This window comes from Antrostomus carolinensis, unplaced genomic scaffold (assembly GCF_000700745.2).
Source record: "Antrostomus carolinensis isolate BGI_N321 unplaced genomic scaffold, ASM70074v2 scaffold51588, whole genome shotgun sequence".
Classification (NCBI taxonomy): Eukaryota; Metazoa; Chordata; class Aves; order Caprimulgiformes; family Caprimulgidae; genus Antrostomus; species Antrostomus carolinensis.
In genome coordinates this window covers 45,319-73,205 of record NW_010336197.1, presented here as the reverse complement: position 1 = coordinate 73,205, position 27,887 = coordinate 45,319, and the positions used below count along the sequence as shown (strand labels likewise).

The following is a 27,887-nucleotide window of genomic DNA, read 5'->3' as shown; positions in this document are numbered from 1 at the left end:
AAAAAAAAACATTTTAAAAATAATTGTCTGTAATGTATGCTATTGCTAACACTTCGTTTTTGGTTTTGTTGGTTCCCCCCCACTGTTGTTGTTACCTTGTATATTGATACATAAGACTTACTTATTGGGTTTATCAACTTCTTATTTTTCAGTCGGCCTCTGTCTTCTAAGTGGTCTGCAGCCAGCGCATCAAGCCTTGCAGGCAGAGGTAAGGTAGCTATATAGTGCGGCACACTATAGTTGTGCTGTGTGTTCTTTGAATTAAAAGTTTTAAATGCAGCTTAAAGTCTTGCTGTCTTAAGCATTTACCCTGTTTCCAAGTTGAATAATGGTATGTGTCACTATAAATTGTACCTGGAGCTCAGATTTCTTCGTAGTTGCTTTACATTTTATGTTTTGTCAGATATTGCCAGTAGAAGACATAATTTGTGATACATTGGTACTATTAATAGATCGTCTGTCTTGGAGTTTTGTCATGGAACAGTCACTAGAAGAAGCAAAACATTATTCTGTGGTCTATTCATTATTATTAGGCTAATGGCAATTGGAAATGAAGGACTCATACCTTTCATCTATTCCCATGTAGCTCCTGTTCTTCATATAAAACAAAACCCCAAACCACAGATTTGAAGTTCAAAGAGTTTAATTTTGTCTTGGGTTTTCAGAATTTAGTATCTTTGTTCTCTTTTCACGTTATGTGTTTGTAACTCTTGCAGAGTAAATCATTGAACCCCTTTTTACAAATGGCCAGTAACTGGCAGTGCTTGTTTTCTGGATACTGAAGCTGTTAAGAGGGAGTTAAGTTTTGAAAACATAAACCAATGGTTAAAATTAACTGAAGTGAATAGTTAATATTCAGAGAATAATAGGAGGTTAATATAAAAAATACTTTACAGATGATTAGACCCTAAAACAATTCAGGGTATGCATTCAGCTTGCCTGTGGCATTATCTTAGCAGCAGTGTGGGAATATTATCTCCCCTCAGTATCACAAGGGGTGCTGTGAATTTCCTTAGATTTGTGAAACATTCATTCAATAATGTAATAAATCACATAGATGTTCAGAATTATGTAATTTGTACTAGGGTAGGAGCACATTATATTAAATAATGCTAAAATTTCATACTGAATGAAGATAAATACTGTAAAATAAACTGTTCTTTATCTGACTTTCATGGCAATGCCAGGTCTAGTTTGCTTCTTAACCTCAGTAATACTTTATTTAAATTAATTTGATTTACCCTATTTTACACTGATTTCCGCAATGTACTTTTTGCAGGTATGCTGCAGTAGTAGAAAATGTTGACCTTTTAAATAGAATAAATTTTATGAATTATTGACCAATTTACTAATTTTTCTTTTCCTGCTAGTTTCAGGCAGCAGCAAGAGTGTTCCAAGCCCAGGAACTCTTCAGAGGTCTCGCAGTGACATCGACGTTAACGCTGCCGCAGGTGCAAAGGCCCGCCATGCTGCTGGACAGACAGCTGGAGCTGGACGCTTGTCAGCAGCTGGTCTGCCTCCTGGATCTTACGCTTCACTAGGTAAGGGAAACATCTTTACAATACTGGGAAATATTTTTTGAGGTTTTTGATCAAAAAATTAAGGGTAGCTGCCCTTCTGCGTTTGAAAAATTGTCATCGTTTTTAGTCGTATTGGAGTATTGCAAAACAGCAGGTGTTCTAAAGTAAGTTACCAGTTTTGCTAGATCTTGTGCTGTAAGAATGACAATGCAAAGAGTGTATCCATGCTGTGCTCTTTAAATGTGTTAGTCTGGAATTAGTATTTAAGTACTGGAAGGAGTGATACCTTCACTTAACAGCAGATGGTGATCATGGGTTTTTGTTTCTAGAAGTACCAGGGAAATGAGTGTTAGGTATCTGAACTTTACTTCTCAGCTCTTTAGCTGTCTATTTTACAACAATGCTAAAGAGACATCCTGGCAGTAAGTGAAGGCTTCTTCACGTAATTCAGAAGTTTTTTTTACACAGTAATATACATCATTGATTTCATAGGTTTCTTCCTAAGCGTGTTGATGGAACTAAGTGTATGTTTTTATCTAGATGACAGTCTTCATTGGTAGGAATACTTACTGTTAGGCATAGCAAGTGCTACAAATTATAAGACTGCAGGAAGGTATTTGATAGTGGTGGTTCTGCTAGATGCTAGAACCTCCTCTAATTCTAAATTAAACCAGTAAGGACGGGGTGTGAAGGAATGTGGTCATGTTTTTTTTCTTTTTAGATTATCCATCCTATAGGGGTAGCAACAGGGAAAGTGAGCTTCAGTGTTTGCAAAACTGTTAGTTTTTTCTTCTCAGCTTGTGTGCCAGCTCAACCATCAAGAAGATATGTCCTAATGTCAGTGGTGCCAAAGATGATCACAAGAGAGGCAGAGAAACCGTATAGTTCTGATATACCTTGTGTTTGGGGAGATGTTAGGATACACTTAGGCTATGGTTTTCCAAGTTTTTGGTTGTGCTTTTTAAAATTAAAATTTAAGTTAAAAACGATTTTAAATGAGTTGATTCTTTGGTCATCAGGGCCTACTTGAAATGGTTTGAACACCACTGATTTTAGGATGAAGTTCATGAGCGTGAGCAATGCTGACTAAAAGGAATACTTGCTGCTTGAAATAGTGATTTGGGGTGTGTGCTCCCTCTAGTGCCAACAGGGAAGGAGTCAGAGAACCTGCTGGGTAGCAGCTGGACACCAAAGTCAGGCTGCTGTTTGCTTGGGGGAGGAGATATGCTTGTGGTTATCGCTTGAGGAATTCTCAGTTCTTCCTAACTTAGTGCCTAAAAGCCTGAAATAGGTGGGATGATTATTCTCTAAGATCAGAGTATTGCCTGGTCTGTCTTGGTGTGCAACAAGACATATTCTGAATTGCAGACAAACGCTGAAGTTCAGCTGTTGTTAGAAGTAAAAGTGAGGCAGAACATGGTGACAGAGGGGAAAAAATGTCAAATGGAAAACAAAGAGGAATCTCTCTGTGTTAATCTGTCTTCTTCGTGCTGCTGAAATGAAGGGACTACTTTGGTCTGAAATGTTTCACAGAAAATCAGCTCTTGATTGGCGTATTGGTTTGTTTTCAGAACGTTTTAAGCAATATGTGATTCATACACAGAATTTTGTAGCAAGAGTTGAGAAGGGCACGGAGGCTTTCAAGGAAGTAAATAGTGGTAGATTTATGCAGGAAAATAACAGAAATAAAGAAATAACTTATTCTTTTTGTAGTTTATAGATTTGGTGAGAGAGGGTGGGGGAGAGGAATAAATGGGCAGTAAGTCCGGGTCACCTTCTCTTGAAGGATTTGAGTAGCTAGAAAGCTTTGCCATGCTAGCAGATGCATCCACTCGTGGAGAAGAACACAATGGTGGTTTGAGATGGAAAAATAATGTGATACTAGCAATGTATAGTAAAGTCAAATCCTCTTACAGATGGTATAAGGGCTGTGATAGTCAAGGTGACCAGGGTTCATTTACAAGTCACACAAAAGCAGCACTGCTTGACTGCTCTTGGATCATTCTCCTAGCAGTTTTTTAATAGTGGTAAGGTAATCTACATGACACATACCTGTCCCCTCTTACCTATGTAGAGAGTGAGACTGTGTGTGCTTGGCTACGGATTAGCAATGGAATCCACCTCAAAATATTATTCACTCTTAGTTTTCAAAAGCTAATCTTAAAATGAATGGGGTGTGAATCCAAGGAAGTGCTGCATCTCAGAAAATAGGCTCATTTGTAACGTCGCCCCTCTGTTCATTTTAAGGGGGTTGTTTATCCTATATCCAAATATTCAACTTAAATGACAGAATTGTCAAGATAATACTGACCGGGGGACTAAAATGCCTAGAAAATGTTACCCTATTTCCGTAACATTTTCCACACCTTCTCAGGTGTTGCAATCAATACCAAAATAAATAACTTCGTCTCCTGGAGCTGGAACTTATTTTCACCCTTACTTACAGAGAAACACTCACCTTTTGCTTAAGCAGCTGCCAAATTTAGAGCCTCAGAGTTCATGAGCTTAATAGTCTATAATTGTCTCTGCCCATCTCTTCCCTTTTTATTATTAATAGAACTCTTGCTTATTTATGATTTTTTAAAAGACTGTTCTAGAAGCAGGAGGACATTCTCTAGTTATTCGAAATGTTGACCGTCTTTGACATCTTTAAGTATTAATGTCCTTTTTGAGGAGACTGGAGCTGTAATTATATATGTCTCTCACTAAATATTTTAATTTGGATTGTTACTACCAGAATATGTATGCACTACCTTCCAGCTGAACTGTAAATCTTTAATGCTTTTAAACCAGAGTGGAACTTCCTCCCGTTTGTCCTCTGTCTTTATTGTGATGTCTTTTTCCCTCCTGTCCCTTACCCTAGATGGGCCTTCATGCTGAGTAGCAAATTTCCTAAGAAATGGAAATATTGTGGTTCAGTAATGATATAAATATGTACTGATGCTTTAGTAACTGTTGATGAAACAGTTTATAAATATTTTACTGTAAGGGTTTGCTTAAATCTGGGTAATATGGAAAGATTCAGCATCCCTATACAGGGTACTTGTACCCCGTGCTGTAATTTTGTACCTTAGCCTGAGAGAAACCATCTTTACTTAAGGTAACTTGTACATGCATGGATTAGATAAACATGTCTGCTGTATTTAATATTAATGTATTTTCCTTAATTAATGTTTTATGACTCTGCTGTGAACTCTTTTATTCTAACACACTAAGTTTTCCATGTTTCTTTGCCTGCTTTTTCAACAAAGAGGATACTTCTGACAAGATGGATGGTAAGAAATTGTTTAGTCTGTCATCTAATTCTATTAAATATTTAATAAAACATCTTTTATGTAAAATTATCGATGTTTAATATATTTGTCTGTTCGTTAACAAAATACTATGCTGTTTACATTAACCCCTATGTAATCTTGATGTCTTAATATGTGTTGTTATTGCTGTATTTGTCAATGTTTTTGATGATTGATCTCTATCAGCAACAGGAACTTAATCAGAAATTGGATGTTACTCCTATTTCTTTAAAAAAGCTCAATTAATTACAGAGCAATTCTGTAAGAAATACATGGTTTTCTTTTAACCAGCTCTGGTTCCACCATGTTTCATAGTTTTACGTGTAAAGTCAAATTTTTTTACTTTGTGGCAGAACAGCAAAGGGAGAGCAGATGATGCTTGACCACATAATTAAGGATTTATAAAAAAATAAAAGTAAAATAATCTCTTTCAAAAGTTCTCCTTCAAAATCTAGTCTAGCTATGGAATTTTAAGCACCTGTAAATCCTGTAATACAATGTAGTTCTATTAAAGAATAGTTTCTTAAGCAGACCTGCCCATTAAAATAGGTTTCCAAGTATTCCAGCTAAGTTTTAGTGCTTACTTTTTCTTAATTCACTGTATTAAACACATGGAGGGAGTTGTAATGTATTTTTATCCTAACTGCAAAGCAGTTGAGAATTAGGCTTCTCATAACAGTTGTCTGTTTCAGGAGTGTGTAAATAATACTTCCCATATAATAAAGTGACAGAGTCGCAGTGTGATGCCTGATAATTCTAGTTCTGATTTATTGCTGGGGAGCACTTAACAAGTCAGTTAGGTTTGGTACTTACTTAGTGATTCTTGTCACATGTTTATTAACAGTACAAAGAAACAAGTAGTTTGCTGGAAGCAAAGCAGGTGATACCTTTCATAGAAACGAAAACAGTAAGATGGCAGAACTCTCAAAGCCAGAATCCTGAATAATTTTAAAGCACAGATAATCAGTTGCATGAAGAATTTGAGCCATTTTTGAGTATTGCAGATGGCAAGCCTGCTTAAATAAAGTGAGAGGGGCTTGTACAGGATAGTACTGTCTGTCTCACTTATTTCCAGATCAGATTTCCTCATGTTGCATATAATAGGATTTATTTATAACTATCTGTGCTAAATACTTAATCTTGAGCTTTTGCATACAGTCGGCAGCAATAAAGGTTCTTAGGGCCATGTGTACAGGCTTTTTTTTTTCTTTTTAGTTAAAACTAGTGATGTCTGTTTAAAAATAGTAGGGTAAGTGCTACACAGTTAATTGATGGGATTAACAGGGTGGGTTTTTTTTTTTTTCCTAGAGGGTATCTGTAGGGATGATGTGCAAGACAGAATCAACACAGCTTAGTTCTCCAGCTGCAGTTGTGTGATCTAGCTGCTCTGATCTAACCACCACCAGGAGGAACTAATCAGTTTTCCTTTCCCACTAATCTTGGTCACGTGTTTTTATAACTTCTTTCACCAGTATCTTTTAATACTCTGTAGGTGAACAATCTCCAGGAGACTGATTTCATAAGACAAAATAGCATTGTGTTATTTAGCTTTTGAAACTGCCAGTGAGCCTTTAGCCATTCAAACCAGGTGGTAGCACAAAAGTAGAGAGGAAGGAGAAGCAGAAGCACCCCTTTTAGGAGCAGCTGGCTGTTAGCCTGGCTTAGATGTTGCATGGAACCTGCCTTCCAAGATGCAGCTATGGAAGAATGTTGGATTTGGGAGGGTAGTTTAGGGTTTGGGTAGGTTTTTTTTGTACGGACTGGCAAACTTGATCAGGAAAACTCTGAGGCATTCCTACATACATATTACTGTAACTGATTTTTGTGAGAAAGCACTTAAATTTGCACTGAATTAATTTTTAGAGGGAGTTTTAAACATAGTGCCTTGAATATAGTATAATATGAGAAAGCCAAAGCCAGACTTGCTGAGAAAGTTAAGTTCAGGCTAGCCAAAGACACTAACAGACATTTTAATCATTGTTGTTCTCTTACAAGACAGAAACGGTAGAGAGTGAAAACAAAAATGGAAATACCCTTTGCTTTTTTTTTTTTTGAGGCATTTAACATTTTTATCACTACTAATACATCTTTTATTCCATAAGCAGATTTGTTTCAGGGGAACTTAGAGAGACTGCTGTTTAAATAGCTTCCCGTCACTTCCTAGGTACTGATGTCAGTAAAAAGATTTGTCAGACTCTCATTTTGTCATCATGAAGCCTTGTGAAGCTTGACACACTTGTTCAAGTGTGATCTGGTTTCAGCAAATTCATATTACTTCCACTTCTCTAAGCAAAACTTGATCTTGTGCATGTAGATCTTCAGAGTAATCATGGATTTAATTCAGATAAATCCTCCCTGCTGGCAGTTCCTATCAAATTATCACTGTCCAGTGTGGGAAACACTGTCCTTGTGTCTTTCTCTGAGATAATTTCTAACAGTATGTTTTATATTTTCAGAAGGGCTTGCAATGAATTATTTTTAATGTCTGTTTTGATCTGTACATGTCATTTTGTTGACTTATAGATTTTTTTTTTCCCTATTGATTTTTTTTGTGGTTTTATAACAAGTTTGGAAGGCAGTGCTATATCTTGTGTTCTTGTAAGTGGTTAACAGGATAGTATGGATGTTTCTTGATAATTTTGCTTCAGTTCAATAATGGAGTTGGAACATAAAAGCTTTAGACGTCTTGACTTGATAAAATGTGTCAACATTTATAAGATTAATCTCAAAAAGGAATTGGAGAGACACAGTATTGTTTGGAATATCATGTATTTTATTATTTTTTCTGTTTAGGAACAGCTTCTGAAGATGGTAAGAAAACATTTTGTTAGAACAGCTAAAATTTTCAGCTTCATATTTTCATTGCTTTAAATTAAGCTTTAAAAGTAGAATATGATCTTTCTGGGGCTTTGTGGAGGTTCATAACTCCAGATAGGTTATGCATCTAATACTTGGTTGTCATATAGTATTCTTAAAATTCTTTTGCTTTTATTTTAATTCTCAAGTACTCATCTGCAGTAGAAGTGTCATTGCTTAACATTTTTAGTGTGAAAATATGGGAGCTCTATAATTTTGCGTTTGTTTTTTGAAGCAAATCTTGTCACAGAATACTTCATCAAAGGTGTTCATGCTCTGGGAAGCAGGTGCTACTATTGCTCATCTCTTTGAGACGCGGGAATTAATTTTCAATGCGCTATTAACATTTAAACCTGTCGTTAGTGAATGGATGTAGAGACTCCAAGTGAGTTCATTTGCCTCACAAATACAAACTGTTTTTTTTTTACTTTGATAAAATTGAATGAGGTTCCAAGTGATAATTTAACATAGTATCAAAATAGTGGCACTCTGTATTCCGAGGTTTTTGGGCCAAATTCTGAATGCAGTTACATGCCTTGCAGTCTCACAGCACTCAGTGGGAAAACATTGCCATTGCACGGGGATAACTAGTAGAGTTTGGACTAGTTAATCTAACCGTTCTTGCTAGCATATTGTTTTCTAATAGTTTAGTGAATAACCTCCTTTATCCTGATTCTCTTCTTATAGACTCATCTATGGCTATTCCCTCTACTTGGATGAATAATATTAACTTGGTTGGTCTCCAAATTCTGCTGTGGAAAGCCTAAAGAGGCTAGAACTAAATAACAGTCTGTGTACCTAATTCTTCTGGGTCAAATATTGACTCTATGTGTCTAGAAAATATTTTAATGAAGTGGTTTTTAAAAGTAGATTACTTGTTGAGCTAGATCCACTCTGTACAAACTTTTTGGGTTTTGTTCTTCCAACTTAAAAGAATTATGGTTAGCTTGGTTTTGGTTGTTGTTTCATTTTCCTGTTGTTTGAGAGGTTGGCTTAGGAAATGTAGTGCACAACTCTTGTATTTCCTTTTATAAATAACCTTTCAGTTACCTATAATTCATCCAACTGGGGTCTTCCTTTCTTCTGTAATTCCATTCTATACTCTGGATGTTATGAGGAACATGGCTAATAATGCAGAAAGGTTTAACCCAAAACCAAGATGGTTTGGCATCCTAAAGAGAAAGGACTCTGGTTTAGTTGTAGGTACTCAGTTAATTTTTCTCTTCTTCAGTTTTTCGATCTGTTGAGGAGAGTGGTATTTCCTTATATCATGTTGTCACTGAGAAGCACTTCAGTGTGCCTGGTCTTTGTAAAATGCTGTAAAAGGCTTGGGAAATCCTGTTAGAAGTCTTTATGACTGTGGCCAGGAAAACAGTAGAATCTTCACTAATAGGAAAGCTAGGATTTAGATTTCTAAAAAGGGAAGTGAAGTTAGGAAGAAACCTCAGAACCCCATTCAAAAAATAGTCAACATAATTTTTGTAGTTTTATGACAGCAAAAGTAGAATTACAACAAGTAGTCATGAGAAGAGTGTGTCTGATACAGCACCATTAATGTATGCATTGCCTATTCTATTTAATAAACTTCCATTTTTAAAATTTAATGAACCTATTTATGTAGGAAGCAAGAACTAGCTAGCTAGTTCAGGGTGTTTAAATGATAATGTGTAAATTGTTTACTGAAATATGTAGCATCGGAGGAGAAGTATTTTGATTCCCCAGCTATTAAGTGCTTTAAGGTGTTCAAATTTCTACTAATTATCCCAAGCAAATTTTCACAAATTGAGTTACGTTATGCTTCTTTTTTTTTATCTACAGTAACTTAAGAAAACACTAGTAAATGCTACTGATGCTTTGCTTGCTACATTACTGTGAAAAACTGATTTAATACCATTTTTCTTTTATAGGTCGTGTACGAACAAAGCTTTCAACGCCTTCTGTTGGTATTGGAAATTCTAAAACAGATTCCAGAGGACGGAGTAGAACCAAAGTGGTGTCACAGTCTCAGCGTATGTATTTTCTGTTTTGTCAGTTATTCCTGATAAAGAGGCCAAATGCTTAAGCATATATTCATTGACCAATGGCTACAGTCAAAGTTAATTTTTTAAAAAAAAGCTACATACTGAGTTGTTGTTCTGTGCCTTAGGTTCATCATCGCCAGACAAAAATGAAGGTATTTTTTTCAGTGTTTTGGGTCAGTGGTATTTGCATGCTTTTCTAATTCATGTTGTTTTTCTGGACAAAATACTAGGTTAGATCTTAGTTTGCCAATTAAATCAGGAAATGAAATCTACTCTTAAATTCTGTCTTCAATTATAACTTCTCAACATTCTTTTCCCCCCTTTCTGACCTCTCCAACATGAAACAACAGTAAATTTCTGTGTCAGTTACATGTGACACATAGACAAGTAATACAGGAAGAATAGGTAGGTTGAATGGTGTCCTCAGTGTTATCTGCAGAACCTAATTTTTCATTTTTCAAAAAGTCTTATTTTTCAGCCAGAAATACCTGTTTTCATTTTAAACTAGGCACTACTCTAGCTCTTGGATTTATACTCTTTTTTTTAAATATTATAACTGTTACTTTTACTTAACTCATCTTCAGAGTAAAAACACTAAACTCTATAACCAGTTACTTCGCTTATATTGAACCATAAGGGTTAAAACAAACAATTTACTGTATGTCAGCTAATCCACGGTAATTTTCTGTGTGTGTTTAGAAACCAAAGCAAATGCAGAATTTCTGAGCTAGCTGAGCACTCTGTCTTTAATTCAAAAGACCTGATTACCTCGCGTTCTTTGGCACTGGCTGACCTACAGCAATTTGTTCACAGGTCTGATGTCTCCAACAGACATCTTCTGACTAAGCTCTGTAGTGTTTTCACTTTCTCATCTTTGTCTAATTAAGTGAAATGCAATGTAATTAATGAAAGGAAGGCAAATTAACGATAAAATTAAAATAAACTAACCAATCCTATAGTTTGTCAAGTCTAATGTTATAAACACAATAAATAATAGAGGTTTTGAATTTTCCAGTACGATTATTTAGCTATCAGTAACCATATCCACTTTCTTTTACTAAAGCCAATTAATTCTGTGTTTAGTGGCAGAAACATTTCTCTTCATAGCCGTGCCTGCATTTCTCATAAATAGAATGACTTTAGACTTAAAAAGCAGGTAGAAAAGTTTTTGGGCTTTTTGTTCCTGTTGGAATACTTCCCATTCAGTTTTGCATTACTTCATTTTCCAGCAAATACAATTGGATCAAACCTGATCCAATGCTTGCAGGTTTTGTGAAATAAAACTTTCAAAAAATCTGAACAGATAAATATAAAATATTAAAATCCAATAGCAGAAGTTCTTAAGTATTTTTTTTTCTTTGATAGTGCTCTCATCCCACAAGCACTTGTGGGGTAAGAGCTTGAAAATGAAGTCTAGTTATTGGCCCTGCTAAAGGTTGTGCAAAATTTGTTTTATGTTTTCAGCGTTAAGGTGACTACACTATATCATAACCTAATATTTGGATTAAAAATTTAATGGAGAGGGGAGGTGACAGTCCTGTCAGATCACTTTTTCCCTTCATGAAAAGCTGTAAGCAGTATCTGTAACACTCTTTTCATTAGTATTAGGAAAGTTCTGAAATAAGCTTTTTGAAAATACCTTTCTGCTTGGAGTAGATTTGAGAAATTCTTAAAAAGTTAAGTTGTTTGAGAAACTCTTTGGGGGAGGGGTTAAATTTAGGTGGCAATATAAGACTTTTGTGATTATCATTGTCATATAATATTAATGAAACCGCCTTTATATTCAGGGAAACAAACTGAAGCCTTTTCAGTTTTTTTCTTAATAATGACAGTTTTTTTTCCATGAGAATTCATTTTTGCACAATATTAATATCTAAAGAGATAAGTTGAATTGATACTGAGATTAACTAGATTAGTCTACATGTGATGATGTGTGAAAATTAAATGCATGAATGCATCTTTACAGCCTTTAATGACTACTTCTGTTCAGAACTGATGGCTTCAGGTAGTTCATTACAACCTGTCAGTGGGGGAGAACAAGAATTCTGAGATGTTTTAAGGAAGATAAACAGGGCAAGTACAAATGAGCAGGCGAAGGAGAATTGTCAGGCACTGTGTGCCAGCTGTTTGGGTGATGCTTCTTTGTGTGAGTGAAAATCTTCACAGCATTGTGGGGTGCGAGATGCTTGATGTTTCCATACAGGGGATTGTTTTAGTTCCCCAGTGTTATAGTGGGAGAATAGTTTCATATTGGATTTAAGATTTTATCTTTTAAAAACCACTGTAACAGCTTTTGTAAATTTAAGGTTACAACTTTATAGCACTTTTGTTCAAAGATCATTTTATGAAAGACTTGCAAATTTGAATGCTTTTACAAAAGATATTTTTTAAGGGTTTTACAAACCCTTTACTATTCCTCTTCTATTTTTAAATTGTAACATAAAATAAATGCATATACAATCTATAGCTCATTATTTTGTTCTTATCTATGGAAAAAAATTCAGGTTTTTTTCCTCTCCCTGTTTGGTTGTCAGATTAATTCAACAAGGTATGCTAAAATTAAATTACAGTCTTAATTCAGAGAAAAATAATTAAATTTCTGAATGGAAACAAATACTTTTATATTCCAGATTAATTTTAAAAGAGAAAAAACGGAAATTCTATGCAAGTCTTTTCAGTTGTGCCATTGTGAGGTTTTTTTTTTGTCATCCACCACACCTGCAGCTCAGTTCCATTACTGTCTGTCAAAAAAAAATATATAAAAGTTTTGGCCTTGTGTGTAATTTTTGTTCAGCTGTTGAACTTCTTGAACCTTTTTGGCAATGTAGTATTATTTTAAAGTAATACAAAGGCTACAGTTTCATGTTTAATTGAAATGTAATTCTTCAGTATTATCCAGTTGTTGATTAGAAAGCTGAAGAATTGTAATTTGCTTGTGCAGCTTTGCTTCATCTGCTTTGTGCATAGCATTTGAGTTTAATTCTTCAAATGTGGAAGCTACTTAAAAGCACTGCTTTAGCATAACCCCCTTGTGGCTTTTTTTTCCTGTGTGAAATGACTAAAGCTTTCTTATTTCCATTTGCCATCCATTTTTTAATCTGCTCTGCTCCCTCCCTCTTCATGGATTGTAAACCCCTACCCTAATCCTGCCTTTACACTTGTTCAGGATCACAGTCTGCTAACCCCATTGGTGGTAAGAGTCTACAGAATTTGTGTATACGTCATTGTTTGATCACCTGTTTGACATATCTCATTTAAGGACCCTATTCAGCAGAAATTATGGCTTGCTTTTTAACGTGTGCTGTACTAACCTAATCGGATGTAATGCTTATTTAGAAGGCAGTAGAGATGGGAGGGTTTTTGTACTGTTTTAGTAATCCTTCTTTCATCATTCAGTTCACTTAGATCTACCACTGATGGTAGTATACTGACAACAGTATGCCAGTGCTGTTATCAGCGTAACATTTTCAGGATATTAAGTTTCATTTGGTTTATTTATGCTGTAGTGGTACACTTTGCAGGTCAGACAGTAGAAAGATAAGTAACGTATTAGAATAAGAAGTTGCATTTCTTACTGTATAAGTAAGGGTTTTTTTTAAGAGTAAGTTTTTTCAGGTGTCTGACCTATTAATGAAAAATCTTAAAGTCTGGCCCATTTAAGACTTTTACAATATTTTCATTGCTTTAAAGAGATATAAAATAAAATGATATCAAATATTGGCGGCTAGGAAGAAGGTGTAGTACTATCAGGTCTAAGCTGAAATGCCCTGATATGAAGAAACTGCCAAACCCTTAAATTTTGCACACCTCAGTATTTTTCTAGATTTATCTATTCTTTTTTAACTGTAGAAGTTATGCTTGTTGCTGCCAGGCTGTATAATACTTTTGAATAGGTCCATAGTTTGGAAAAGGGATTTTGATAAATAATCATTTCAAGTTTGAATTCAAACAATGAATCTGAAAGTATATGCATGGTACATTGTTTCAGTTTTCTCCTTTCCACCCGGCATATGTTTTATTTGGTTTGGGATTTTGTTTCTTCTCCCACATGGTCAAGCTTTAATCAACTTGTATCTCCTTTTTTTTTTTTAAATTTGCCTCATAAGTAACCCATGAAACTCGCTTGAAATGTTGCATGTTAAGTCTGTAGATCTGATAGCATAGCTGTGGTCATACAGTTACCTGATTATTTTTAAAAGATTAATGAAACATTCATATCTCTGTTATTAACCTTTGGTTAAGATTATGTTTTGCTTTTTATTTGGTCTGACTTCTTGAATTCTGCAGCTGGAGACAATATATTTGTATCAACTGGTGGTATAAATTGGTTATAACTAGAGAAGAATGGATTCCTTGTTATGGTTTAGGACTTGAATTTTCTCTAACTGAAATATCAAAATTAGGGATCAGTGACCAGTTCCTGGTAGCGGGTACAGTGTGTTGAACAGTTCTAGAACTTTGTAATGTACAGTTTTGATCAATAAAAATACAGAATTTACTTATTCTTATTTACTTCTTGATCAATTCTTTAGCTAATTGAAGATTTTCTTCAAATTTGTGGGGTAGCCTCCACAGAAATGAATATTTTAATTGTCTTCAGTGCTATTTTATTTAACTTCTCAGAGAGCAGTGCTTCAAGACCACATGCTTTTTATAAGCAAGGGAGAAGAGTTTAAATGTTAGGAAAATTGTGTTATTTTATTATAATATTGCTTGCATTGGAAGAGCTGGGACAATTATGAAATCACTTGGTTTTAGTTGCTCCCTGTAGCTTTCTAGCAGTTCTTTTCTTTTTTGTAAAAAAATGTGAATAGTAAAACCATGTGGCTTAAAAAATGAGCACACCAGTGTTCATATTAGGGACTTTGGAACTGTTGATGAAGACTAGGAACATTATTTATGGTTCCTTGAGTGTATCTAGTGCTAAATATCATGCCAAGTGCTTCCTTGCATTGACAGTTTTATCTACCTTGTATGTAGTGCTATAAGAACTCGGTCCAGGGTTTTCTATTTCTATTTGTAAGCTTTTTCCAGACCATTTCAATCTACCACCACCTTCCTACTAACTTTAAGCCCTTTTTTCTTTTTAACCATGATTATTTATCTTCTATGCTGTTGATTATATTTCTCCATTTTGCCTTCAGCTGGCAGTAGATCTGGATCTCCTGGAAGAGTTTTGACAACAACCACACTTTCCACCATGAACACAGGAGTTCAGAGAGTGTTAGTGAATCCTGCAACTGCACAAAAACGAAGCAAAATCCCACGAAGTCAGGGATGCAGCAGAGAAGCCAGTCCTTCTAGATTGTCAGTAGGTAAGAATCACTGAATAACTCTTGGTTTCTTTATAGCCCTTCTTACTTTAAGTGGTGGATATCTACTGCTTGCATTTATTTATAGGTGGATGATAAAATTAGGATACATATCAATGGAAATCTAAAATGTGCCTGTTTTCTGAGGCTAGTCTTTCATATATGAGACAGTTTTAAATTTAAACTGAGACTTTAATTTTTTGCTGTCAGAATGCAGTAGTTGTTCTTTTTCTCACCTCCTTCCTTCTCTTTCACTTTTCTTCACCTCTTATCCCCACCTCCAAAATACCCCATCCATTGAATGAAAGTGTGATACCATTTCGAATAGGTTATTTTCTTTTACTGGTGTGTCTTCTGTGTATGTGTGCGTGCATGTGTATACTTCTGTGATAGAAAAATGAACGTCATACATCTTAAAGCTCACAGTATAACCTGATTACACTTTATTATGAACAATATTATTGGAAAATATCAATTGATTTTAATGGCATTGCTGCTGTTCTTTGTATTTTGATTTTTACCGTAGCTGTGTTAACTTTATATTTTCCTTCTCTAGAAAGCTGACAGTTTTTTCATTTGCATTACTGTTGATTAACTTCATCTTAAACACAAATTCTGAATCAATACTCTGTTCATATTTTTCATTGCTTGTTTCCTTTTGGTCTTTTTCAAGAGGTTTTTCAGCCATTCTGTAAAGAGTTTGGTAAATCCTCATTTTTAGCTGTGCAAATAAATAATTTCATTGAACTGACTGCGCTTAGTGTAATCCAGCACAATCAATAAAGTTTGTGGAAACAGTTAAGACTTAAAAACCAACATAATCATCAGTGTCTTTTCTTAGAAATAGGTCTTTGATCTTACTGCAAATCAGAATTGCATTAAAACTGCAACTTTTCTTATGTCTTCTCCCTTCTGTGCTGCTGTTTGTCTGTACCCTGAATCATACTAGCACGAGGCAGCCGCATTCCTCGGCCTAGTGTGAGTCAGGGGTGCAGTCGGGAGGCCAGCCGTGAAAGTAGCAGGGACACAAGCCCTGTCCGCTCTTTTCCACCCCTTGGTAAGTACTCAGAGTCCCTTGTTGTGCATGGCTGTCTTTGCCCTTCATTATTTGCGCCTAACGAATCCGTGCCTCCTTCATTTAGCTTGTAGCCGGCCACCGTTATTTTCCCTTCCTTTGGCTCACTCACCACTTACTTCCATGGAGAATCGTCCAATGTGTGAATGGATTGCACAGCTGAAAAATAAACGCTTTGCTAGTGTTAATCTTACCTGAAGTGCCAAGTCTGGGAAGGTGTGTGATATGCAGCACCTAGGTACTTTTTTTTTTAAAGGGCAATTCTACTTTTTAAAGTTTTTTGAAATTATGTGTTTCTCTTTATTACGGCACTCGTTGTTTGGGTGCAGTTAGATAGTCCATTTCTCACTGACCAGCTAGAGCAAAGAATATCATGTGGCTCTCATCCTCTGCCTTCCCCTGCATCAACAGCTAGGATCTGCTAGTATTTGAAATTGCTCCCTAATCCATGAATAATCTTGGTGTATAGGAAGAAAATACACTTAATTTTTTATCTCCTTAGCTATACTGTCATCACTGTATTATGTGAAAAAATAATAAAAACCTTTTTGCTATTAAAGCAAGTAAATATGATGGGGCAGATAAGGGAACTGTATTCTGGATTGCTTTTCATTTTCTAACCGTAAACAAGGCACGTAGCAAAGGCCTTACCCAGAGGACAGTTCTGAGGTTTATTTTTAATTTGCGTAGAACAAGTGATCAGTGACGGAAGTAGCAGCTGTTGTTACGTAGGGAAGAAGAGAGGAATTGAAAACTTTAACATTCACACATGCATAGCCACGTACAGTCCTTACTCCTAGAGCTGGTATAAGCAAAAGTGTTGTTTCCACTTAGTATTTCAGTTTATTGGCCTGACGATTAAAAGATTTTACAAGATTGTGTCATGGTGTTGTCTGTTTCTGAAATTTCAAGAAGGCATAGGAAAATTAGCTTCTACTTACTTTAACGTGTTGTTGGTTAAGGAGTAGGGAAGTTTCTCATCTCCATGTATCCTTGTCAAGGGTACTAGGAAGTTGGTAGTAAATTTTAATAAGACTTTTTATATGGTTGGGGGGAGGGGATGATTGTTTGGTGATCCAAAACTGTAAGGTAGTATCTGAAACTGATCTTTCTTGGTGTTATCTTTGTCTGAGTTAGTCTTCAGTATGTATTCCTCTTCTTTTGTTTGTTCAAGTGTAGCTTAAAGTTCAGGACTTTGTAATACTAGCTGTTAAACATAATCTGGAAATAGTAAATCTCTGGTTTCTCTCTCAAATTGAGGCACCTGACTGTACTCTTAATTAGCATTAGAAGTCTGTTGTGGTCTCTTAAGGCCATTTGCTTCCTGTCAGCCATGGTTTTATTGGGAAAATGCAGATTAAATGAATGAACTAATGCTAACTTATCCAGGTGTTATTTAATTGGGAAATTAAATTAAATTAAAAGTAGACATTATGCAGGTCCCCTTAGTAAACTTATATCTTTTACTAAACACATCTGTCAGACTGTGTAGCACACACCCTTCTTTCTTTTGAAAACAAGGGTATTTTTTCAGATCTTTCTGTACCTCTTTTGCCACCTTACAGCTTGACTTAAAGTGCATGTGAGATCTGATTTACGTTTTATATTTAGTCAAATGCTTATTTTTCTTAAGAAATCTGTATTAAACTAATACAGTGGGTCATATTAAAGTAATACAGTTGCATATTAAACTAATGCAGCGATGGGTCATTGGGACAGATGCTACTTGAGGTTTTATTTTTGTTGATGGAATTTATTGTTTGTATTCAGGTATCAAAACAGGTACCTACACAAATACAATAGGTTGAATTGTCTGATAGCACAGAGCATGCAAGGTAGCATGTATAGGAATCCAGTGTTGTTTAAAAAAGTGTGTGTGGAGGCTATACCTGGAATAAATGAAGATTCTTAGGATTCCTTCTAGTATGGCTTCTTATTTGAATGATTCTGAGTGTCATTCAGTGTTTTGTTGGACCAGTTTTATCTTAACTTCTAACAAAAATAGTTATATTTATTAGTTATATTATAAAATACCCACATTTTACAAGGGTACAAGTAGAAGATTAAAAAAGGCAAATTCAGCTCTATTTGTAGGTAGAGACATTTTGACATAGGGTTGAAGGGGGGAATTTGTATTCCATCTGGTCTGTAATTTGTATTCCATCTGATTCTCAGGACAGAAATTTTAGCTTACAAATGCTGAGCTCTTTGGGGCATAAAATGACCCAAATGCCACATAATTCTTCTCCGTATACATTGGTATGAAGTGTTTATGTAATCTCACGTCCCAGTATAAGATTATAAACTGGGAGATAAGAGTCACTATGAGAAGCAAGTGATTTGTAATTAGTATGGAAGTGCCTAATTTTCTGTTACATACAGTTAATATGAAATATCAGACTAGTGTAATTTCCATATTTTAGCCAAGAAATTATGTTGAATCAATTTTCAAATAATTAATCTTTTTAAAAAAATGAAACAAGAAAGCTAAATGCTTGCACAATTCCTGCAATTGAGGGGTACAAAGAATGTATTTGAAAATATGCTTTGGAATGAGTCATGTTTGATGCAATATAGTACTTCCTTTCCCTGTCTTAAAAACTTCAGCATATTTCAAACATATTTGGGAACAGGATCAAGTTTGTTTATCACAGAATCACAGAATGTTGGGGATTGGAAGGGACCTCGAAAGATCATCCAGTCCAATCCCCCTGCCAGAGCAGGAACCTAAATGAGATCACATAGAAAGGCGTCCAGGCGGCCTGAAGTTTGAATTTTTTCATTGTAACTTTAGTTTTCAGGGCTTGTTGATGTCAAGCAATAGAGAAGTTTTATCCTGTTGATGGTTGTACTTAAAGCTCTGTCAGCCTTTATGCCTGTGTTTTGCCATCCTTTGTCCTCTCTCCTTTTCCATGCGGAGACATACTTTCTGAAGAAGCAAATGTTCCACAAAGCAGAATTCCCTAGCTAAACAACTTCATGCAGGTTTAGTTTGAAGCGAAACACATTGCTGTACCTTATGTGAGGAGTAGAGAACTTTACATGTAAAAAAAAAAAAAACCACCCACAGTGTTGTTTTGGGACCTTTACAGGACTTAGGACCATTTTGGAGTAGGTGGCTTCCCTAACTGTGTCAGTGTCATTTGTTTCAAATCAGACTCTTAAATTGTCTATGTTAATCAGAGTAAAGGATGATTCATTTGATTCTTTGTTCCTATCTTACGTATCCAAAAGGTGTAAAATATTTGTATTTACAGTTACTTCTTGAATTCTAAGATAATATCTGGGGTTTATGTCACTGTTCATGGACATATAAATTCAAGTTAAAATTGTCAAAACCAGTTTCATTTACATGCCTGTAAAATTCTAGCTGAAGAAAGAAGATTAATTGTTTAAAAACACGTTGAATTTGAAATTACTTGGTTTAAGAAAGAAAATGTTAGCAATAGTGAGTCAACTTCCTTAGAATCTCTAAAAGACTAGTTTTATACAAGGGTCAGAAGGAGGAGGGTACTCAGTTCTGTTCAAAAGTCCTTAGGAATCTTTGGTTCCCACTTTGCATGACTTTAAGGAATCTTAATGAGCTATAGTAACTAACATAAATATTTCTATTTCACATTTTATTTATTTAAAGAAAACAATACAAATGTGAACTATTAATTGCATTAAATTATTTCAAACTTTTAATGAAAACTGAATAATTTTAATTTTCAGCTACATAATGGTAAGTTTTAACTGAGATGTTGACTTATCTGCACATAGGCAAGGACTCAACTCTATACAAATTGTCAGCTGCTAACGCAGTAGATTCTTGCAGTAATCACTTTGTGCTGATAACGTTTGGTACGTGAGCTCTAGCTCTAACTCGAGCATGTAGAATTGAATCAACTCTACCATAGAAGACCAGTTTCAGTGGAACTTTTCAGATATTTGTGAAGATTCTGTTTGTGTGTGTGCGCATGCATGTGTGTCGACGCATTTTTTCTTCTTTGAATTTAAATATGCTTGCTTTTAATCTGCTCTTAATCCTTTAAGTTATGCATGAAATGTCCAGTGTACATAAACCTATATAATTCTATATCATCATATTCTATGTAGTCAAAAGAACTTCTCTGAAGCTTTTTCCTTCTGTGTAATACTCAGTTTCTTGTGCTAAAGCTGAATCTTTCTGGTAAATATTCTTTAGTTCATCTCTCAACTATTGCAGCACTTTAATTCCATGGTAATAGATAGGGTTTATATGATCCTGTTATTGCAGCTTCCAGACATCACTCCAGATCCACTGGTGCCCTCTACACTCCTGATGTTTATGGGGCTACAGGTGAAGGATGAGTACACTTTGCTGTCATCTGTGCAGTCATCCTGGATTTTTTTTTTCCCCACCCACTTGGTTATTCTCATTGTTCAGTTTTGAAAGGCATTATTTATATTAATTTAAGTTTTGTGGTTTTAATAATCCAGATAGATGTGTTTGTTGCTAGATTTCGTCTCCAGCTCCACCCTCCAGTGTTAAACCTTTTCTTCCATAACAACAATCATTTTATTTTTATTTGCAGAACTTTTTTTATTTTTCCATGTTTCAGTATTTGTAGAGCATTCTTTATGCATGTAGTTTTCTAATCAGCCCTCTAAATAGCCTTTTTATTGTATTTGCTTTCTTTTTAAATGAAAACAAAAAACCCAAAATGAAGAAGACATTAAAAAAAAAAAGGAAAGGTTCTTTCAGTTAAAACCATTGTTTTCTGGGTTTCTTTCCCCTGTGATATTGGAATAGAATGTTTGTATATGATTTTTTTTTTAAACTTAATTTCTTACTTTTTGCTGGACCACTAATGACTTAAGAATGGAAATAACCAGTATTTTAGCAACTACATAATTTATTAGAAATGCTAAGCGAATACTTTTCTTCTGCTTGGGTTTTTTTTCAAGTGAGTGTGATATTAATGTCCTGCACTGCTAGTCTGACTGAATTCTTTGTATTTATTTTTGTTGTTATAACAGGTACCGGCTTTGGAATTAGTCAGTCGAGTAGATTGTCGTCATCGGTTAGTGCTATGCGAGTTCTCAACACAGGTTCTGATGTGGAAGAGGCAGTAGCAGATGCTTTGGTAAGAATCTTGCACTTATCTTGTGTAGGATACAGACTCTTAAAATCTCTGGTATTTATACATTAAAGTATGCAAAAGAACTTGTCATTCATTATTATACTGGCTTCTAGGTGGGGGAAAAAAGAGGAAGTGAATTGCTAGAGCTGCAAAGTATTGGAATTTTTGTTCCCTACAGAAGTCTTAACTTTTGAGAAATGTACATTTTTACATGGCAGACAGGAGATAGTCTTGGACTGTTCTGTTGGAGTGGCCCAGGTTGCCACTTGAGCAGGTAGCACTAACCAGCAGTTTCCCAGAACAGCCAGACAAACTTTGGGGTAGGTGGAAGGCTTCTCAGAGTTGGGAATGATGGCAGCTAAAGCACTCTGCAAAGCACTCTGCTAATCATAAGCCTTGGGTTCCATTTAAAGTTGTTCTGTCTTTGTGTTTCATACTGAGGAGATGAACTGATGACTTGGCAGGCAGCATTTCATTAGTTTTTGTCTTCTTTTGTTTTCATAATGTTACTCCAAATTTAAAACTGATTATACCATTCTCTTTCTTAACCTTTACTGTTCTTTAAAAGAGCGGGTTTGGCTTCTCTACCTCCCTGCCTCAGTTAGCCAAACTGAACTCAGAATGTATTTTGCTCTTCTGACATTTACATCAGCAAGCTGAAATGATCAATTGATTTAAAATACTGATGCTTTGAGTCAGATACATTTTTATGAGGTATTGTTTACTATTAAATATTTATAGGTACCTGTTACCTAGTTGTCAGACTGCTTTAAGGAATTTATTACTACTCTGTTTTAACTAAAAGGTTATTGGGAGCATTAGTAAATTTGACTCCAAAATTTGACTCCAAGATTTGACTCCAAAAATTTAATTATAGCCAGATATGACTGGATAGAGAGAAACAAAATTTCAAAGGAAAAAAATCTGAAGAACTCTGCCATGTTCTTAGTCTGGCGATTTATTGATTTCTTGATTAATACTGTCTTCTTGCCCCATTAGTTTAAAATTTGTGTGCTTCACTGGCATAGAGATCAGGGTATCTGTGACATCTTACCTAAGAGGTCATGGTGAGTTTCAGAGGTTTTTCCCCTTTTTGATTTTGTAAATTTGCAAAAGCTTTCCAGCGTTGATGGGGAACGCTAGTTAGTAAACTGGGAGTCAGTCTGGATTTTGGAGTAGGGAAACAATAAAAAAAAAAACAGTCTGTGGAGTATTTAAAGTTTCTCACTATAATTTGAAAGCTTGTACTATAGAGTTATCCACAGTGGTGCTACATGAAAAGTATCTTTAGTACTTTTGGCAGCTTCACAGCTTATTCAAATTTAGCTGGGCAAAAGAAATATGTAGTAAAGATTATAAATTGAGGAGAAACTCATGCTTCCAAGGACTGCTCTAGAGGACTGAATGTGTCCTGCTTTCTTGAAGTAATAAAATTTATTCATAGAAACAGATTTGTATTACCCAAAATAGCAAGATGCTTCTAGAAAACGAGGAAAATTTGTTTGTATATTTTAGCTAGAATCTGTCATTTAAAAGAAGACTCGAGAACAGCAAAATTTTATTATTGTATTATTTGCATGTCTGGTTGCCTGCCATGCTCTGAATCTACAGGTACAAATGGCTCCATTTAGATGGAAATCTGGTTATGAACGCCCTTTTTGCTTTATCATGAACTGAAGTTCCCCCTCAGAACAGTGTTTTTAAAAGGTAGAATGTAGAGTCCTGACAGATGCAATATAAAACCCAAAAATACTTTGGACTGTATTACTGTTTTTATGATATGAAAACTACTTGTCCACTTGTAATAGTGCTCAAGCCAGAGGGGTATCAGCCTTCTGGATAAGATCTGGTTTGAATATAAGACACATGAAATGCAGTAATATGGTGATATTTACATATTTTTATACCTTTTACTTTAGCATAGTCCTTGGCACTTCAGATTCTGTTTGTTTAAAACATATTTTTATTTTTTTTTTTACTTATGGTGACCTTTTTCAAAAATGCTCATGTCTTTGTGATTTTTTTTTCCCCTCCCTTTACTCTCTTACACGTGTATGTATGCTTGTTCTCTTGGCGATGATCTTGCTCGTTACGTGATGTGACTAGTTTGTATTGCGATACCCTTTAAGTTATTCTCCAGTCAAAAATGAGAACCCTGTGCAAATAGTAATGGTAATTAAGGGAGAAACAATCATTTACACTACTGCTTCTTTGAGTATGTAATGAAAACAAATTTTTAACTGCTAGCTTCAGCTCCAAAATTTGAATGGCAAAGTTATTTTGCAGAGGTGTGTGTTTTTCCTTTCAGGATAAATAGCTTTTTTTTTTTTTTTCTTTTTCTTTCTTTGGCATGCTGTGTTTTGTTTTGTTGGTTTGTTTTTGTTTTTAACGATTTGGAATTTTGCATTATGTCATTAATTTATTTTTTTTTGTAGGACATCAACTGCTGTTGTAATTGTTGCCATGACAAAATTTAGATATTGAAATGAAGTTAAACAGAGATGGAGAAGTTGATGACAAAATAAAGTTTAAATGAAGGTTTCATGCTTAGATAGCAACTGACTGCATGTATTAAGTCTTCATGCTCAAATATCACTGCATTAAGACACAAAGATTTTGGCAGAGAAGTCTCTCTGACCACCCAGCAGATGATTTGTAATATTTCCCTGGAAATGGGAGCTTAGTAAACTACTTCTTGGCAATGCATGACATGCTAATCAGATATGGAGAGCTAAGAACAAAATTTACAATAAGACTGTATGTTTTCCAATGGCAGGTAGTTTAATAGTCACAATGCAGCTGTGCCTTACCTTCCTGTTCTCAATTTCTGTTTCTTTTCAATAATTTACTGCTAACAGCTCTTAGGAGACATACGGACTAAGGTATAGAAACTATTTTCCTTCTTCAATAGTTTTAATATTTTGCTATTAACATGCTTGATGCAAAGTACATTAAAATGACAGAATATGTAGGTTTAGACCTGATTCTTATATTCTGTAACATACATAAAGTTAAGTGAAATAACTAACTTTCAATATAGTCTTTGTCACCCTATAATGCAATTTTACAGATTTTTACAAGTAAACCTTAAGTTGAACGTTTCATCAAACGTATGTCTTCTCTACATTTGCTTTGCTTTTGTATTTGGAATATTATGCAAGCTGTACTTCCTTAATATATTTTTATTAACTCGGTTTGACCTGCAGAACAGTTGGAGCCGTTTGTCACTGCAGGGAGTAGGGCTCACACCGATTATTTGAACCGGTGGTCCTTCTACTGATTTATGGGTACGTGTATTATCTCTTTGAAAATCAGTACTAACGTGGGGTGTTTCTGAACAATAGAAGAAGCCTGTGCGAAGAAGATACGAGTCCTATGGGATGTACTCGGATGATGATGCCAACAGTGATGCATCAAGTGCCTGTTCAGAAAGGTCCTATAGCTCAAGGAATGGAAGCATACCAACGTATATGAGACAGACAGAAGATGTGGCTGAAGTCCTAAATCGCTGTGCCAGCTCCAACTGGTCAGAGAGAAAAGAAGGCCTTCTAGGCTTGCAAAACTTACTAAAGAACCAGAGAACTTTAAGGTAAGAAGACATGTTAATAGAAAAACATTTTATTTCAGAGTTGAAGTGAGGCAAGGGCAGTAGGAAAGAAGGCTAGTGTTCTAAAGAATACAGAAGGTTGGGGAAAGGGAAAATAGTGTGTGTGTGTCTCTGAGAGTAAAATGGGGGGAAGGAATGAGGAAGCTGTTGTCACTTCTGGCCAGTGGCATATAGGATCTATTTAAAAATCTCAGTTTAAGAAATGGAATTTAAAATCAAGAGAATTCTTGCAATACAAAAACTTCCTAAAATGCTAGTATTGATAGAAGGCATTTCTTTTTCTTTATATCTATTATTATTATTATTATTATTATTATTATTATTATTATTATTGTATTTATTCAGAAGAAGCTGTTTGCTACTAGCTACTGAGAGTACCTTTTTCATTATCTGCTCTGTTAAAATAATTGGGAATGGTTTAATATATGAATTAGTTTAAAGAGATAATTCCAGGTTGAAAGTCTCAACACACAAAACTATTTTTGTCTGTATCTTAAACAAAATGCTTTTTCCTACTTCATTTACTAGATTATTTGATTCACTGATTGCTGTGCATTAGTGTTCTGGTAATACTAACAGAGGAGTTGACTAATATATTGTTGTCACTTTGACAGTCGTGTTGAGTTGAAAAGGTTGTGTGAAATCTTCACAAGAATGTTTGCTGATCCTCACAGTAAGGTATGTTTAGGTTTTTCTTGCTCTCAGTAAATGTTTGAAAGCATATATTGAAGGTCAGTTGTAGTAAAATACAGCAGTGGTACTTACACATGTAAAAGTTTCATAAACTATGTTCTATAAGCAGTTAATGGTATCGGATTTTAATCCATTTAATTTGCAATTTGAACAAGATAATTTTCCACCTTTTTCACAGGATAATTGAAATAAAGTAAAGGTTAGTTTAATCTAAAATGCACTGAAGTAGTTCAACAGTTTGTGCTTAAAAATTGTAAGTATTTTTAAGAAGTCGTGTTGTTTACAGAGGCCACTTCAACGTGAGTAGTGGTTTTCTCTCAGTTGGAAATGAAAGGCTCTGGTGCAGTAATTTAAATCATAAAATGGTGTGACTAAATTGTACATGATGAGTCTGATGAACTGTACCAAATGTGTACTTATTTATTTTCCAGGGTATTTTGTATTATCTTAGCTTTATGATGTCTTCTTCGAATTTCATAGACAGAGCTGGCAGTTGAGACTGTTGAGTAATTTTTACATCATTGTTAGTATTCAATAAGTAAGGTGGAGACTATACCTCAGTATAAAAAAAATGCTATGTTTTATTCACTTTTACCTACGTAAAGACCTAGTATGGATGATATAACAAGGAGAATAATACTTCTGTTTTCTAAGACCATTAAAATGTATTTAACTGTGTTACTTTGCTTGATAGTATTTTCACAATTTTTGTGGGAGGTGCATTGCTAGGACAGTTTCATATATGCAGTTATTTCCCATAGCAAAAAGATTGCAGGTAAATAAGGAGCTGAATAAAGTTATAATGGTATCGTGTAAAAACCATGTAACTTCATCTTTTCTTTGAATTAGAGGCTTGTTTGAAAGAAACCTTATCTTTTATCCTGAGTATAACCTGTCCCAGTTTGTGTCCATATTTCAGAATTGATAAAATGATAATCCAGAAGAATTCAAAGCAAAGTAGTTATTTCAGAACTATTGGCTTTTCCCAGCAGAATTTTGAAAAATGGCTTTGATTATGCAATACATTTTACATATTTTGAAGTCTTCCTTATTGCTGCAATGGAAAATTAAATTCAGAGTGATAAAAAGCCTTGACAGATTAACTTACTGTTCATCTGTCCTCCTTATTTTTCTCACTGGAAAAAGTGTCTTGCTGCTGTCTGTGACACCATGTATTTTGGAAGAAACTTACATTGCACACAGCAACTCAGCACTGCAGAAATCCAGAGGAAAGACTAAGGAGTTAAAGAGAAACTGAGGAAAAGATTCCAAAAGAAGAATAGCTAAGTCAGAGGAGAGGAAAGAAAATTAAATGTTTAAAATATTATTGGTTTCTAAACGAAGTAATGGCAAAATTGTGAATAGCGAGTTGGTTTAATTTAACTTGTTCTTGTGTTAATTAATGTTGCAGCTCTACATATAGCAGAACTACCCTGGAGATTTTTTTGTAGTGGGGAAGCCAGGGAAGGGTAATAAAAAAATTTCAAAATTTAGTAATATGTGCCAGAAGAGCATTTTATCTTTTTATTAAGACTTTAGTAATGTCACATTGAATTGTTCTGGTTGATTGTTTTGTTTACTGGGTATTCTGACATAAAATAATGTTGCTTTGATTTCAAAAACATGGCCTGTGTTACAGCACATGTGGTACACCTGTTCCAGTCACTGAAACCTTGCCTGCTTTTTGGTGTTGCAAAACTATTACTAGTTAGCAAGATATTATCAGGAGCATCTTTTAAGTGTAAGAGTTCATGAACTGTGAATTTTTTTATCACACACATATGGTTATACAAATCTAATCTTAGATTCTTTTCAAGTGTCTGTAGGAGTTATCCTGTCATCACTTTCGGTTTTGTGTTTTTCTTTGTTTTTTGTTTTTTTTTAAGTTTACTTTAACATGATACATGATAGCTGGATGTAGGGAATTGTTTAGAAGAGAGTAATATTGTTTAGAGGAGGAAATGGAAGAATGATTTGAAGGAAATGCCAAGTGGTTACTTTTAAAATACATTAGATATTCCAAGAAAATTACTAAAGTTCTCATAAAAGTTTTGAAATACCTTTTTTGTTTTATTTTGTTTTATATTCCATACAGGAACTTTGTATTGATGGCCACTAATTTGTGTGTTTTTATCTTTTTCCCTTTTTTGTTCTTGTTTTGTTTTGTTTTTGTTTTTGTTTCATTTTGCATGCTGTCCCCTGTGTTGGAACTCTCTTTAGAGAGTAAGTTGGTTCAATATTTGTTGGAAGCCTAACCTTACTTGCATGAATGTGCAATTAACCCTTTTTCTCTATTTTTTTCTTCCCCAAAGAGTTCATGCAGTGTCAAGCCTTTTGCAATCATAAAATGCTATATACAATTATGTAAACTGTGTGGTAAAGTTTTTGAGATGTGCTTTATCTAC

General features: G+C 34.8%; 1 protein-coding gene across 1 annotated transcript in view; it reads left to right on the top strand.

Moving 5' to 3' along the window:
* The window catches only part of CLASP2 (cytoplasmic linker associated protein 2), a gene marked incomplete at its 5' end in the record, with an annotated part of 58,680 nt that overhangs the window by 3,017 nt on the left and 27,776 nt on the right, over positions 1–27,887 (top strand). Inside the window, 15 exons of the mRNA XM_029086674.1 lie at positions 153–208; positions 1,371–1,541; positions 4,772–4,795; positions 7,607–7,624; positions 9,577–9,678; positions 9,816–9,842; positions 12,857–12,883; positions 14,835–15,005; positions 15,952–16,059; positions 20,336–20,398; positions 21,079–21,185; positions 24,041–24,064; positions 24,527–24,771; positions 25,404–25,467; positions 26,848–26,850. Of these exons, the coding sequence (XP_028942507.1) occupies positions 153–208; positions 1,371–1,541; positions 4,772–4,795; positions 7,607–7,624; positions 9,577–9,678; positions 9,816–9,842; positions 12,857–12,883; positions 14,835–15,005; positions 15,952–16,059; positions 20,336–20,398; positions 21,079–21,185; positions 24,041–24,064; positions 24,527–24,771; positions 25,404–25,467; positions 26,848–26,850 (1,210 nt within the window). The remainder of the gene's footprint in view (positions 1–152; positions 209–1,370; positions 1,542–4,771; positions 4,796–7,606; positions 7,625–9,576; positions 9,679–9,815; positions 9,843–12,856; positions 12,884–14,834; positions 15,006–15,951; positions 16,060–20,335; positions 20,399–21,078; positions 21,186–24,040; positions 24,065–24,526; positions 24,772–25,403; positions 25,468–26,847; positions 26,851–27,887) is intronic.